We start from the raw sequence: 16,752 nt of genomic DNA, 5'->3' as shown, positions 1-16,752 counted from the left end.
ATCTGGTGATTTTTTTCTTTGTTTATGTCAACAATGGCAGCCTCCATATTTCTCTCAAATAAATTCAGAGCAGACTTGAGCACTAATTGTAGGTTTGCTTTAACGATTTGATCTGGATCAGGGAAGCTGCACAGATTTTTCCTAAAAGTCCTGGCAGCCAGCTGACCTTGCAGGCTGACACTTTCAAGCCCGCCTGTAACTTTAAGTACACCTGAAGTTAGAGAGATATGGAGGTTGCCATTTTTGTTTCCTTTTAAACAATGCTGGTTGCTTGGCAGTCCTGCTGCTCTCTGACTGCAGTAGTGTCTGAATCACACACCAGAAACAAGCATGCAGCTAATCCAGTCAGGCTTCAGTCAGGAACGCCTCACCTGCTGCATGCTTGCTCAGGGTCTATGGATAAAAGTATTAGAGGCTGAGGATCAGCAGGACAGCCCGACAACTTGCATTATTTAAAAGGAAATAAATATGGCAGACTCCATAGGTCTCATTTCAGGTGAGCTTTAAAAACATACAAAACCCCCTAAGGCTGCATTTTCACTTGCAGCGTAGTTTTCTGCGGGTGTTTGTTCTGGACACTATGTACTAAGTTATCCCACAGGAAACGCTCGATTTTTCACAGTAGCACAATGTAAGTAACCGAAAAATCTTCCAGTGTCCAAAACCAAAATGGAAGGATGTATTTTCCTCCACGAGAAAAAAAAACAAAAAAAACTGATGTGAACAGCCATAGACTATCAGATAAGAAAAAAATAAAAATAAAAAAAGAAGTATCTCCAGTGTACACATTCATAGTTACTCTTATGGTTATTTTTGTGCCCGACACTGTGGCCTCAATTCACTAAGCTTTATCGAACACTTTATTGAATGTTTGATAAATTACATCATGAGTAAAATCTAATTTTGAATTCAGTAAGGTGTTATAGACTTATCGAATGTTTTATCGATAAAATGTTAAATAAATCTATAACACCGTAGTGAATTCAAAATTAGATTTTACTCATGAGGTAAATTATCAAACGTTTGATAAAGTGTTCAAAAAAGCTTAGTGAATTAAGGCCAATATTTGGTGTGAAATGAGAGCCGTCTGCGCTTCCTCAGAGCAGGCATCGGTTTGGGTTAGTATAGGGCAGCACAGACAATTATCGTATTTTCCAGACTATAAGACCCTCCCGACCATAAGACACACCTAGGTTTAGCGGACCAAAACCAGGGGAAAAAATATATACTAAACCTGGTGCATCCATGGTGAAGGGGCATCTTGTGGATTATGCCCCCTTTGTACCTCATGCCCCCTTGTACATCTTGTGTCTCCATGTGTCCCCCTTGTATCCATCTCTGTCCTCTATGCCCCTTTGTGTCCCCCTGTGTTCTCCATTTGTCCCCGTGTCCTCCTCTGCATGGATACAGTACAGGGAGTCCCCGACATTCCCGCGTGTATGAGGTTCGTATTGGCAGGCGTTCACAAGTCAGGAACTCCCTGCATTTGGACTATAAGAGGCAGTTCCTTTTTTCCCCACTTTTGAGGGAGAAAAAGTGAGGCTTATAGTCCAACAAATACAGTATATCAGTGCAGTGACAAGACGCATTATATGCCAGCAGGTGACTGGTGTTCTCTGTTCTGCACAGTGTTGCTCTGTTTCCCAGTCAGACAGGATCACATGAGGAGGTAGTAGGTTAGCCCCGATGATATGGGCCTTGTCTCCACTATACATTGGAGGTGGCCGGGCATCTGTACAGGAAATGAGCACTCAGCACCTGTGTTGCTCTTCATTACAGTGGTGATCCCATTCAGTGATGGTAAGTGGAACGCCACTGTGGGCTAAATGCATGCAGCAGTTTGTTGGGATAAGGCTGTGTTGTGCATAAATGGGAACATCGGTCAGTGTAATCTAATCTATGCTCTCCTGATGTCTTTCCGCACTGCACACTTTATATGCGTTACTGAAAAGCACAGGAGTGAGGATTTTAGATGCTTCATTAGTTATGTAGTTTGAGATAAGTGCAATGCTTTTGACCTCAGTCGGCAGAGCTCGTTGTGCTGTAAATTCTTGGAATGCTTTGATCTCTCTTTACTAGCAAAAAACACAGAAACTGAAAGCATAAGTCCTCGGTTATTGTCTCACACTTCCCCATGGTGACGACAAGTGGCCATAAATACACATTACAGCAGTACTAATTAGAAGTTAGGAAATGTAACAAAGAAGACATTTTAAAAAAGTGCTAAAATAAATTGGCCTGGAGCATTTGCAAGCCTCTAAATAAACTGGTTGCAAAAGGGTTAAAGGATACCAGAGTTCAAACTACATAGTGTTTTGTTTTGTTTTTTACTTATCAGGGGCTTCTTCCAGCCCCCTTAGTCTTGTAGGTCCCTCGCTGTCCTCCTGTTCTGCGAATGTGCCGACTAGTAACCGTACTAGCACCAGGAACATGAAGGAGGCACACCGTCAGGCCAGCGCATGCGCAGTAGTGCATGACTTGACCAGGTCACGCACTTTACCGAGCCACACAACAGATAGAGGGTGAGGACCGGGAGGACAGCAAGGAACCTACAAGACTACAGGAGTAGGAAGAAGCCCCTGGGAAGTAAAAGAACACTATATGCAGTTTCAACTCGGGTACCCTTTAAAGTGGACCTGAACGATCTGTGCTAAAAGGTAAGCAACAGCATAATAACCATTAAAGAAAAACATTTCTTTGTTACAGCTGACACAAATCCTGCAATAAATCTGCAGTGTGTCTATTTTCTCCTTTCACAGAAGCATACATAGTGTTAACATCCTGTGTTTACAAATTAGCTACTCTACTGAGGCAGCCAGCTGACACAGCCAAGAGGTCAAATTACAATCTGTGATTAGTCAGGCTAAACTCTCTAAATACATACAGGGTGAATTTCTCTGTTTTCCTCCTGTGCAAGAGTTCAGGTCCACTTTAAGCTGGCCATACACTGGTCGATTGTTCCCATAGATATCCTTCCGATTCAATCATTTGATCAAATCTGCTAGAAATCAATGCCCCAATACGCTAGCATGATCAATCTAATTGGTCAACAGCGCCGGGCGGTCAATTTCAAACGATTGGCAGTGGGTCAGGACTGGCGACAAGATGGACAGCCCATAGCGCTGCACTGCTTCGAACAGTGCAACGCTACGGTTAGAAAGATTTGTAATAGATTTCATGCTGGCCATACATTTGGTTGATGTGGCCCAAAGAGATCGCTCTCATATCATAATCTGATCAGAGAGGGATCTATGTGATCAAATCCCTCCGCGCACACACACTAGCTTCCATCCAGTACAATCCACACTAGCTTCCATCCAGTACAATCCACACTAGCTTCCATCCAGTACAATCCACACTAGCTTCCATCCAGTACAATCCACACTAGCTTCCATCCAGTACAATCCCCACTAGCTTCCATCCAGTACAATCCCCACTAGCTTCCATCCAGTACAATCCACACTAGCTTCCATCCAGTACAATCCCCACTAGCTTCCATCCAGTACAATCCACACTAGCTTCCATCCAGTACAATCCACACTAGCTTCCATCCAGTACAATCCACACTAGCTTCCATCCAGTACAATCCACACTAGCTTCCATCCAGTACAATCCACACTAGCTTCCATCCAGTACAATCCCCACTAGCTTCCATCCAGTACAATCCACACTAGCTTCCATCCAGTACAATCCAGTACAATCCACACTAGCTTCCATCCAGTACAATCCACACTAGCTTCCATCCAGTACAATCCACACTAGCTTCCATCCGGTACAATCCACACTAGCTTCCATCCGGTGCAATCCACACTAGCTTCCATCCGGTACAATCCACACTAGCTTCCATCCGGTACAATCCACACTAGCTTCCATCCGGTACAATCCACACTAGCTTCCATCCGGTACAATCCACACTAGCTTCCATCCGGTACAATCCACACTAGCTTCCATCCGGTACAATCCACACTAGCTTCCATCCGGTACAATCCACACTAGCTTCCATCCGGTACAATCCACACTAGCTTCCATCCGGTACAATGCACACTAGCTTCCATCCGGTACAATGCACACTAGCTTCCATCCGGTACAATGCACACTAGCTTCCATCCGGTACAATGCACACTAGCTTCCATCCGGTACAATGCACACTAGCTTCCATCCGGTACAATCCCCACTAGCTTCCATCCGGTACAATCCCCACTAGCTTCCATCCGGTACAATCCCCACTAGCTTCCATCCGGTACAATCCACACTAGCTTCCATCCGGTACAATCCACACTAGCTTCCATCCGGTACAATCCACACTAGCTTCCATCCGGTACAATCCACACTAGCTTCCATCCGGTACAATCCACACTAGCTTCCATCCGGTACAATCCACACTAGCTTCCATCCGGTACAATCCACACTAGCTTCCATCCGGTACAATCCACACTAGCTTCCATCCGGTACAATCCACACTAGCTTCCATCCGGTACAATCCACACTAGCTTCCATCCAGTACAATCCACACTAGCTTCCATCCAGTACAATCCCCACTAGCTTCCATCCAGTACAATCCACACTAGCTTCCATCCGGTACAATCCACACTAGCTTCCATCCGGTACAATCCACACTAGCTTCCATCCAGTACAATCTACACTAGCTTCCATCCAGTACAATCCACACTAGCTTCCATCCAGTACAATCCCCACTAGCTTCCATCCAGTACAATCCAGTACAATCCACACTAGCTTCCATCCAGTACAATCCCCACTAGCTTCCATCCAGTACAATCCACACTAGCTTCCATCCAGTACAATCCCCACTAGCTTCCATCCAGTACAATCCCCACTAGCTTCCATCCAGTACAATCCCCACTAGCTTCCATCCAGTACAATCCACACTAGCTTCCATCCAGTACAATCCACACTAGCTTCCATCCAGTACAATCCACACTAGCTTCCATCCAGTACAATCCACACTAGCTTCCATCCAGTACAATCCACACTAGCTTCCATCCAGTACAATCCCCACTAGCTTCCATCCAGTACAATCCCCACTAGCTTCCATCCAGTACAATCCCCACTAGCTTCCATCCGGTACAATCCCCACTAGCTTCCATCCAGTACAATCCAGTACAATCCCCACTAGCTTCCATCCAGTACAATCCCCACTAGCTTCCATCCGGTACAATCCACACTAGCTTCCATCCGGTACAATCCCCACTAGCTTCCATCCAGTACAATCCAGTACAATCCACACTAGCTTCCATCCAGTACAATCCACACTAGCTTCCATCCAGTACAATCCCCACTAGCTTCCATCCAGTACAATCCACACTAGCTTCCATCCAGTACAATCCACACTAGCTTCCATCCGGTACAATCCACACTAGCTTCCATCCGGTACAATCCACACTAGCTTCCATCCGGTACAATCCACACTAGCTTCCATCCAGTACAATCCACACTAGCTTCCATCCAGTACAATCCACACTAGCTTCCATCCAGTACAATCCACACTAGCTTCCATCCAGTACAATCCACACTAGCTTCCATCCAGTACAATCCACACTAGCTTCCATCCAGTACAATCTACACTAGCTTCCATCCAGTACAATCTACACCAGCTTCCATCCAGTACAATCCCCACTAGCTTCCATCCAGTACAATCCCCACTAGCTTCCATCCAGTACAATCCAGTACAATCCCCACTAGCTTCCATCCAGTACAATCCACACTAGCTTCCATCCAGTACAATCCACACTAGCTTCCATCCAGTACAATCCACACTAGCTTCCATCCAGTACAATCCACACTAGCTTCCATCCAGTACAATCTACACCAGCTTCCATCCAGTACAATCCCCACTAGCTTCCATCCAGTACAATCCCCACTAGCTTCCATCCAGTACAATCCAGTACAATCCACACTAGCTTCCATCCAGTACAATCCCCACTAGCTTCCATCCAGTACAATCCACACTAGCTTCCATCCAGTACAATCCCCACTAGCTTCCATCCAGTACAATCCACACTAGCTTCCATCCAGTACAATCCCCACTAGCTTCCATCCGGTACAATCCACACTAGCTTCCATCCGGTACAATCCACACTAGCTTCCATCCGGTACAATCCCCACTAGCTTCCATCCAGTACAATCCCCACTAGCTTCCATCCAGTACAATCCCCACTAGCTTCCATCCGGTACAATCCACACTAGCTTCCATCCGGTACAATCCCCACTAGCTTCCATCCGGTACAATCCCCACTAGCTTCCATCCAGTACAATCCACACTAGCTTCCATCCAGTACAATCCACACTAGCTTCCATCCAGTACAATCCACACTAGCTTCCATCCAGTACAATCCACACTAGCTTCCATCCAGTACAATCCACACTAGCTTCCATCCAGTACAATCCAGTACAATCCACACTAGCTTCCATGCAGTACAATCCACACCAGCTTCCATCCAGTACAATCCCCACTAGCTTCCATCCAGTACAATCCACACTAGCTTCCATCCAGTACAATCGATTTAATCGACCAAAAATTGATTGCTCGGGCCAGCTGTTGTGGCATTGATTGCTAGCAGATAATCCGCCACATAGCGGCAGAAAAAAAATCAAGCAGCATATTCGCCATCTTAAAAAGGAACTGTAGTGAAAATACAAAATTCATTTATAGATTATTTAGTCAGTGTTTGCCCATTGTAAATCTGTTCTCACCCGGATTCACATTCTGAAATGTGTCACTGGTGGTGACATCTTTAGTTCTGCCAGGTGATCTGTACGGAATGTTTGTTACTGAGAGTTCTATGCACAGATGGAGATACTGCTTGCTTGGCAGTAGGGGGGTCTGGAGTTGTCTTCTACTTACTTGGGGCTGCTTTCAGCCCTCCTAAACTTTTTCGGTTGCCTTGCTATTCTCTGGGTCATGCCTGCTGTTCCGCTGTCAGTCAGCGACTCGGCTGGGTCGCCCACAGAACGGCGCAATCGCTGTCTCTGCCATGTGCTTCCTATATCTCGCAGCCAGGAGCACTCAGCGCGCACCCAGTTACACGTCTTAATGAGCTGCACATGTGAAAAACACTCCCAGCGATGGTAGAGTGACCGAGAAGGCGCATAGCCGAGACAGTGCATGCGCTATGGAGCGCAACCCTGCCAGGGTGGCTCTCCAGCGACATCAAAACAGAGGGGACTAGAATTCAAAGTGACGCTTTTCTCATTCATAACAGCGGAAGTTTAAAAAAAACTGTATACTTTCCTAAAGGGCCATACACAGCTACAACCTAAATCGCTCAAAATTATTGTGCATGATAACTTCAATTACAGGGGTCACATGATGTCCGCAGACTGTTAGGTATTGGCTGGACAACCATGCCTGCCTGCCATTGTTCTGTATCACTGGCAACGTTCTTGCTCATCCACCCCCATCCCCTCTCCAGGGAGCAGAAAAATTGCATACCTGGTGGGAAAGGTTTAGGACAGTCTTTTTGGGGGACCTTTAAAGTACACCCGAGATGAAAAACTAACTATAACAAGTAAAGTTCCATAGATCTTATCCTAAGTTTAGATAGTTTACACAGCATATGTATCTGCAAAAGTTTCAAAAGTTTAGGATTATTTATTCCTGTGATGCAATGAGGGCAGCCATGTTCTGTTTGTCACATTGTCCCAAGCTAAGGGCTGGAGATGCTATCAGCTTGCCTGTGTGTAAATTCACTCCCCTCTCCTCCTCCCTCCTCCCCTCTGCCTCTGAAATCAATGGCTAGTAACACCTCCCCCTCCTCCTACCCAGACTGAGCTCCCGTAAGCCCTTGCTACTGTCTGAAAACGCCAAGGCACTCTGAAAACCTGTGGGCGTGGCTTGTTTAGTTTATAGGGAATTAGAGTATTAAAACAAAAACAAAAAGTATTTGGCTTGAGGAATGCTCTATAAACTATATGAAAGGAACACAATTATGCAATGAGTAAAAGATCATCTCGGATCCACTTTAAACTAAGCAGGAGCGTACAAACGCCCAAATAATGCAAATTGACTAATTCATCCAGGAATTGTCTTTTAAAGAGAACCTGAAGTGAGAGGTATATGGAGGCTGCCATATTTATTTCCTGGCAGCCCTGATTTTCTGTCGTAAGTTGTGTCCAGTAAAACCTGAGTCGGCTGAGTCAGAGTACCTGATATGCTGCATGCTTGTTCAGGGTCTGTGGCTAAAAGTATTAGAGATGCAGGATCAGGGGGACTGCCAGGCAACTTGTATTGTTTAAAAGGAAATGAATATGACAGCCTCATTATCCCTCTCACCATGGGTTCCCTTTAAATCTATCAGTTAGTGTTGAATTCCTTCCACGCTGCACACTGGATTAGATTTCAGAACACATATATTGAACCTGGATGAAACCACAAGTGTTGTACAGCCTGTGGCAGTGCACTGTGCCCCTCAATCCCCCTTCTACTGCACCCGCCCACATAGAGGTCTTCCAAAATATTACATCTTTGTTCAGTAAACTGCCCAATATATAATCTGAAAGTGAATCGATCGGATATGCTGGACGCAATAGAGGTCTGGCAGATTTGTTCAAAGTGATGAAATCAGCTGGAAAAATCAGTATGTGTGCGCAGCTTTATTTCCAGTGTGTCAGGAACTCTAGTTTGGCCGCCATTTCTATTCAAAAACCTTTCCTCATAGTTTATGTGGCAATGCGTAGATTACAGACTGAAGAAGGACAAGAAAACTAAATTTCCACAGATTTTACCCCATCAAACCGGATAATAGCTGCTGTCAAAGCAGAGGGCAGCAGACCAGCAAATGTGCAGATAAACCGATATATACAGCACTATAAAGTCATTTTGTTTTGAAACTTCATTTGCCCTGGGCTGTGGTCACATGATTATGCCTAAAGGAAGTTGCTGGCATGGATAAGCATGCTGGGAGATAAATCCAGTATGAACAGATGGTGAGTTTTATTCCCAACATGCACCTGGGAGTGTGCAGCTTCCTGTAAGCATAACCATGTGACCAAAGCCCAGGATAAAAGAAAGCAAAGACTTTTCAACTTCAAAAACGACTTTTACAGTGCTGTTTATTTTAGGCAACAGGGAGTGCAGGGCATTCATTTAAAGGGACTCAGAGCACCTCTCATGGGCATGCCTTTAAGACTCCGACCACTACTGCAAAGTACTTAAAGATGCATACCTTTCTGTAGCTTGTGCTCTCCTCTTTCATTTGATGTCCGAATCACCGTTCTACACCAAATAGTTTTCTTTAGATTTTAATTTAAAAATCGCGGCTGCCATCTTGGCTATGTTATAACTTCCGAGTCACCCCTGTCTTCTCTGTTAGAGAAGTGCATCACTGCATGAAGCAGGAAGATGAAGTGACACGCATGGCCATTGCAAGAGGCTCCTACAGAGGGGTCATAGCATGGCTTTGTTGGTAGTCATCTGTCTTAAAGGAATGCCCATGAGAGGTGCTCGGAGTCTCTTTAAAGCGGTATTGTCACCATAAAAATCAAATTTCAACAGCAACTGGTCTGAGTATATTATGTGATAAAGATGCTAATCCTGCATTCAAAACTTTTTTTGCTGCTATGGTTTGGAGTTATCACATACTTTAGGAGCACTGGCCTTAGTGCCAAACAGTGCCAAAAAGTTGAATGCTGGGAGTTCTTTTGAATGCTGGGAGTTATTTTTATCTATAAGTCAGGGAGGATATGATGTCAGCATTAGCTTGGCAAAATGGCCACTGCCTAGACTAGGATTTTCTGCTTTTCCTTTATAAAATTCACAGGAATCATTACGTGGATAGCACAATACATCTGTTATGTAAGTAGTAGTATTTATCTACTTATATATGTGTGTTTTTTATTTCTAGGTTAGCATGGGTGTCGCTTGTTCTTTAACACAATAAATGTCCACAACATGTAGACTTCATCCCCGCCCTTCTTATCTAAACTGAAGGCACTGTATCTAAATATCTAATGAGAACAAGCAAAACATGCTCTTATCCCTGCCCCAGCTTCTACTTCCTTTCCACAGCAAACAAGCAGCAAGAGGCGGAGGACATTCTTACTCAACATAACACAATTTGGGAATGCCGACACGTGCCTTGTAGTAAAGCGCCTACCGGTAGATCCACTTTAAGCTGAGATAGGCGTCAGATACAACATATGTAAACGCATGATCAATCCTAACAGATAGCAGCAGATTTCACATCCACAGTAGGTCATAGTACAAAAAAAATAAAAATAAATATCTATAAAAAATAAAATGTACAAAACGGTGATTTTCTATATATAAAAAAATAATAAAGAATCGAGTGCACATCGTATAAACTATAAAGCAGACGCCAATGTGTTACTCTCTAGCAAGGCATGATGGGATTTCTAGAGCTGTACAGTGTCACACACTGACCAGCAACGGTACGTGAAAACAAGAACAGTAATAAAATAAAAGTAGAAAAAAAAAACCCCAACATAAACAAAGTGCTGAATGAAAGCGAACAATCACACACAAACGCATGTAAACAGAACTGAAACTACGCAGAGCTGCAGAAGAGGCCCCTGAGAACAGAAAGCAGTCAATTAATACAGGTCAGTACCTTTCCCCGTCTCCTGACTGCTGCTCTCTTCTGCAGCACTGTCCGTCTGTCCATCCTTCTCTGAAGGGCCGCGCAGGGGCAAAGATCCTCTGCCACCGCTGTGCCTCTCGCTGTGCCGCTCGCTATGCCTCTCGCTGTGCCTCTCACTGTGCCGCTCGCTATGTCTCTCGCTGTGCCGCTCGCTATGCCTTTCGCTATGTCTCTCGCTGTGCCGCTCGCCGATCGATTCCCTTCTGGACTCCTGCTGGTGGGCCATCTTACGTCGGATGGAGGTGATCTCCTTTCGAATCATCTTGGCACGGCGTGCTTTTCCTATGCTGTGCTTGGCTGCGTTCACCTCGTCCAGCCTGGCCAGCTGGATCTTCAGCTGCTCCTCCAGCGTCAGGGGCTTCCGACTGTCAGGCTGGGGGGTCCGCTCAAACTCTGCCGGAGCTGAGAAATAACATATTAACAGAAACTCATTAATTACGGTATGTTATTTGCGGCAGAACTGCAGAGAACAAAAACAAACATTATTTTATGTGCGTCAGGATAGGTTTACAGTGACAAGGCGCTAAGCTTAGCGCTGTCTAACCCCTGTAGATCAACTGCTGCCAATCACGTACTAGCAGGCATGTGGGAAGACTTGACAAATGCATGCTCTGTCAGTGTATGGGAATGCCCATTAGCAGGGGCATAACAATAGACCTGGCAAGGGATACAGCCGCAGGGGGGCCCAGAAGGAGGAGGAGAAGTTTATTTTATCCTGTCCCGAGAGACTGACAAACTAAGGGCACGGAAACTTTCTGCTCTCTGCACAATTGTTCTAATGACTGCATCTGCTTAGCCACTTATAAGGAATCATACAAAGTTTGACAGACAAAGATTTGTAGACGGTCTCAGCAGGGTCTTGTGTATACTGCCCTACCCCAACCTTTCTACCCCTCCCAAAGTGCTCTGTACTGTAGTGATGCTGGAGGAGTCTGGACAGAGTGAGTGTAATAAGCTGAGTCTGGGAGCACACTCGTCTGTCAGTTTTCTGTATGCGTTTTCTGCACACTATGTACGTGTAAAAACATGCACGTTTTATCACAGATGCTAATGTAATTGATAGAAAAAATGCACACTTGGTTCTCAGTTTACTTGTGCAGAAAGTGAGGGGGGGCATCCAAAGTTTTGCATGGGGGGCCCAGTGATTTATAGTTACGCCCCTGCCCATTTGTGAATGGTTGCATGGTTTGTACTGCATCATTTATAAAGTCTGTTACAACACATGATGGCATACGGTTACAGTGGGTTGTCATTGGACACTGCAGTCAACATTAACAGTCATACCATTAAATGCTGTGGCAGCCCAATTTTCCACTGACGGTAAACAAGGGGCAAAGAAAGTGTCAGGAAAACACCTGTTTTTTTTCCCCTCAACACCTCTTTTTGTTTTCTAAGATCTAAAAATACTATAATAAAGCAAAGGGTCTAAATATTAACAAAAAAAAACTGAAGTGACCAACCAGAGGCTTTGAGGCAGGAGCTGCTACTGGTATCTAGCTCAGGCAAGAAAGTTAATTCGGGCGCCACATGCCGGCCGGGATTTGGGCACTGCTATAGGACGTAATGCGACTTACAGCTATCGCAGTTCTCACTGACTACTTAGGGCGCCGGCAGTAGCCAAAGATCAAATTACGATAAAAAAAGGGCAATTTTTGGGGCACTGGCAAAACATGGGGCTTAAAGAACAAGTGACACTCATGCTAACCTAGAAATAAAAAACATATACAAGTAGATAAATACTAGTTCTACTTACAGAACAGATGTAATGCACTGTCCACGTCGTGATTCTTGTGAATTTTACAAAGAAAAAGCAGAGAATCCTATTCTAGGCAGTTTCCATCTTTGTTACCTTTGACCTCCTGACATTTCCTCCCTCACTTTTTTTTCTCCTCTAGCTAACTGTGGCCTCAATTCACGGAGCATTATCAAACGTTTATCAAACACTTTATCAAACGTTTGATAATTTACCTCATGGGTAAAATCTCATTTTAAATTCACTAAGGTGTTATATATTTATCGAATGTTTTACCGATAAAACGTTCATCAAACGTTTGATAAAGTGTTTGATAAACGTTTGATAATGCTCCGTGAATTAAGCCTGTGTATTCGTCACCCGCCCTCCTCCCAGAGTCTTCAGACACTCCCAATGAGGTCTATACTAGGAAGTGCACGGTCTTAGGTCATTAGAAGGAGGGGGAACTAAAGGGAAGAAGAGGAATATATTATAGAAAAAAAAGACCCCCAGCATGCAACTGTTTGGCTCTTAAAGGGCCAGTACTCCTAAGTTTTGTGATAACTCCAAACCATAACAGCAGAAAAAATTTTGAACGTTTTGAATACAGGATTAGCATCTTTATCACTTAATACACTCAGACCAGTTGCTGTTGAAATTTGATTTTTATGGTGAAAATCCCGCTTTAAGCTTCTTGACACGTACCATTTTCCCGGGTATGTCGTCCGGTCTCGTTGCCAGCTGTGACTTGCGGAAAATGCATGCCTGTCTCAAAGTCAATGCCGATCTTTTCTGCTTGCCGTCGGGCCTGACGTATCACTGCTGTCCCCTGATCCTTGAGTCGGACGGCCGCTCTGTAGAAGATGGTGTCCTTGGCATTGTACTTGATGCAGTTATTAACTATTAAACCAAAGTCCTCCTCAAACTGGTCAAAGTTTTGGTAACGATGAGCTTCTAGGTTAACCTTCATGGTCTGAAAGTCCATCGGCTTTTTAATGTGCTCAAGGTAGTCTGGCACCTGAGAGGGGGGAGCAAAAACAAAATCATCAAGACCTTAAAATCAGAATTTATTTGCCTGTTACTTTAAAGTTCTGTGGTAGTCTAAAACTCCAACAAGCTGACACTTACCTGGGGCTTTTATCAGCTCCCTGCAGCGGTAATGTCCCACACTGCCCTCTTCCTATGCGCTGTTCCCTGCCGCCGGTCCCGGTGTAATCATGCGAGTGATTACACTGCGGCTGCGTGGCCGCGCGCATGCTCGCTCCCGCGCGCTCCTCATCGGAGCTTACTGCGCAGGTGCAGTACAAGAAAACGGCGTACTGCGCCTGCCCAGTAAACTCCAGATGACGCACGCGGGAGCAAGCATTATTCGTCTACTATTAAACCGGGACCAGTGGCGGGGAATGGGTGATCGGAGGAGGACGGCGTGGGACATTTCCGCTGCAGGGGGCTGATAGAAGCCCCAGGTAAGTGGCAGCTTGTTTGATTTTTAGACTACCACAGAACCCCTTTAAGGTGCAATTACACTCAAAATTACATTTCTGCCTTAATGCGTTAAAGGGATACTGTAGGGGGGGGGGGGGGGGGTTGGGGGAAAATGAGTTGAAGTTACCCGGGGCTTCTAATGGTCCTCCGCAGACATCCTGTGCCTAATGGTCCCACGCAGCCACTCACCAATGCTATGGCCCCGCCTCCGGTTCACTTCTGGAATTTCAGACTTTAAAGTCTGAAAACCACTGTGCCTGTGTTGCCGTGTCCTCGCTCCCGCTGATGGCACCAGGAGCGTACTGCGCAGGCCCAGTATGGTCTGTGCCTGCGCCGTGCGCTCCTGGTGACATCAGGGGAAAAGTCTGAAATTTCAGAAGTGAACCGGAGGCGGGGCCAGAGCATCAGTGAGTGGCTGCGTGGGCACAGGATGTCTGCAGGGGACCATTAGAAGCCCCGGGTAACTTCAACTCATTTTCCCCCGACCCCCCTACAGTATCCCTTTAAAGAGTAACTGTCAGGCTGCAGAAGCTAATTTAAACCTCTATTCTCCTGTGTTAAACAGTTTAGAAGGAAGCTCAAAAGCCATTAGTGAAGATAAACATTTCAGTTACCTTTGATGTGTGCTTATCTTAGTCTGTTATAGACCCATAAAGACGCAAGCCGCAGCTAAACTGCAAAGCATTCTGGGGCCCTCCCCTCGGCTGCTAATGAGACGGTACAGGAGCTTCTAATCAGTCCATCGCGAAACACTGATAAATCTCGGGGCAGAGTTTCACTGCAGGAGTCAGCTATTGTTCCTAGCCACATGGCTCATTAATATTCACTGCACACCGTGTTGTTCAAGAACCAGCTTATCTGTGATCAGAAGCAGGCAGGACATGACGACACATTTGGCTTCACAAACATGGAGCCTGCCATGAGCTGTCAGGAGCATCTATCTCTGCATATACTATATACAAATTCTGTGAAATCCAAACGTGGACAGTGAAATGCATATGTAATGTAAGTACAGCCAATCTTTAGCTACTGATATATGTGTTTATTTTCTCTGAGACCCTATACCTAACAGCTCCTCTTTAAGCACAGTAAAAAAAATAATAATTTGACACACTATAAGATCACTTTGAAGTCGTTTCAATGCGATGCGATCATGCTTTCATGGCCAGAACTACTGCACCTGCGCTGAACTCTATGGACGTATGTCTTTTTTCAACCTAAATAACTATGTAATATATAATTGTTGCATGTCATTTGTGCCACAAGATGGCAGCAGAGCAGCCAAGCAGTAAAAGACTGGCATCTGCTGCCCACTAGATGGCAGGATACTTCAGGAGCCGAACAATTCTGCTGGCTTATCTGGAGTAATGCTCGAGTTTATAGGTGGCTGTTTTTTTTTCATAGACATCGGAGCCCAAGTAACTCTCTAGGTTAAAGGATACCCGAACTGACATGTGACATGATGAGATAGCCATGTGTATGTACAGTGGCAAGCACACAAATAACTAGAAAGTGTTCTTTTTTTTCTTTCTCTGTCTGAAAGAGTTAAATATCAGGTAGGTAAGTGGCTGACTCAGTCCTGACTCAAACAGGAAGTGACTGCAGTGTGACCCTAACTGATAAGAAATTCCCCTTTTTACCTCTTTCTTGCTCTCAGAAGCCATTTTCTGCTAGGAAAGTGTTTTATAGTTGGAATTTCTTATCAATGAGAGTCACACTGTAGTCACTTCCTGTCTGAGTCAGGACTGAGTCAGCCACTTACATAACTGATATTTAACTCTTTCAGGCAGAAAAAGAAAAAAAGGAACACAACATAGGTATTTGTGTGCTAGGCACTCTACATACACATGTCTATCTCATCATGTCACATTTCAGTTCGGGTATCCTTTAACATTAGGGAAGTTAACATGTGCTCTACTAATAATTGGAAGCCTACATGCTCTGGTCTCATTGCATCTACACTGAACTAGTTAGTCCTTAACCTCCCTAGCGGTATTGACAGATATACCCGTCCATACAAAGCATGCTGTGAACAGTATTGACATGCATACAACTTAATTCTCTCCTGCACTGTATACTAGACCCCTATTTGACACATTTTGGCAAGTTACAGGAAAAAAACAAAGGTTATAAAGATTAATTAAATCAGTTTTTGCACAGAAATCCTGGGGAAACTGAACGCCAGGGAACCAGAGATGAAGCGCCCTCATGTATTTTACCATATATATCAGTGGGAATATTACAGAAAACACCTACCCTGCTCTCTGTTTCATCCTTAAGGGCCCGTTTCCACTATTGCGGTGCGGAATCGCCGCATATCACCGCTGATGAAATCGCATGCGGATGCGATTCCGCATGCGGAATTTGCAGCGATTTCGCATAGGCAGGGTATATGCGATTTTAACCATGTCACTGCCTGTGTCAATTTACATTCCTTTCAATGCGAAATCGCGGGAAAAAAACGCATGCAAAAAACGCATGCGATTTCCCTATTAAATACAATGTCTGCGATTCGCCTGCATTCCACACGCAGGCGAATTCAGCAGGGTCTACCGTGCAGAAAAATCCTGCACAGAAAAACGCAAATGAAAACTGACAAGTGGAAACAGTCCCATCCACTTGTATTGCCTATGCGAATGCGTTGTCTGCATGCGGATTCGCGCTAGCGGAAACGGGCCCTCACTGCTCAGCCTGCTTGTTAACAGCCCTGATAAAATCCCTGACTGAGCATTCAGTCTGGCTTTGCTCAGGAATCATAGCTGAGTCTGTCTTCTCCGATGTCTTTTCAATCCCAAGCCTGCCCCCTTCTGGCTCTGCTTTCCTGTTCTGTATATTTGCAGCATCACAGAGAGCTGTGATGAGATGGGAGGAGCTGCTAATGTAAGGGTATATTGAAAAACTTTTTTTTTTTTTTTAATC

General features: G+C 44.9%; 1 protein-coding gene across 3 annotated transcripts in view; it reads right to left on the bottom strand.

Annotated features, from left to right (window-relative positions):
- Positions 1 to 16,752, bottom strand: part of BRPF1 (bromodomain and PHD finger containing 1) — an 87,383-nt gene that overhangs the window by 31,997 nt on the left and 38,634 nt on the right. For all 3 annotated transcript variants that reach the window (XM_068252566.1, XM_068252564.1, XM_068252567.1), the window contains exons 8-9: positions 13,054 to 13,366; positions 10,587 to 11,018 (exon numbers count right to left, since the gene is read on the bottom strand). In XM_068252566.1, the coding sequence (XP_068108667.1) occupies positions 10,587 to 11,018; positions 13,054 to 13,366 (745 nt within the window). The remainder of the gene's footprint in view (positions 1 to 10,586; positions 11,019 to 13,053; positions 13,367 to 16,752) is intronic.

The sequence above is a fragment of the Hyperolius riggenbachi genome, chromosome 9 (assembly GCF_040937935.1).
Source record: "Hyperolius riggenbachi isolate aHypRig1 chromosome 9, aHypRig1.pri, whole genome shotgun sequence".
NCBI lineage: Eukaryota > Metazoa > Chordata > Amphibia > Anura > Hyperoliidae > Hyperolius > Hyperolius riggenbachi.
This window is presented reverse-complemented; position numbering and strand designations above follow the sequence as displayed.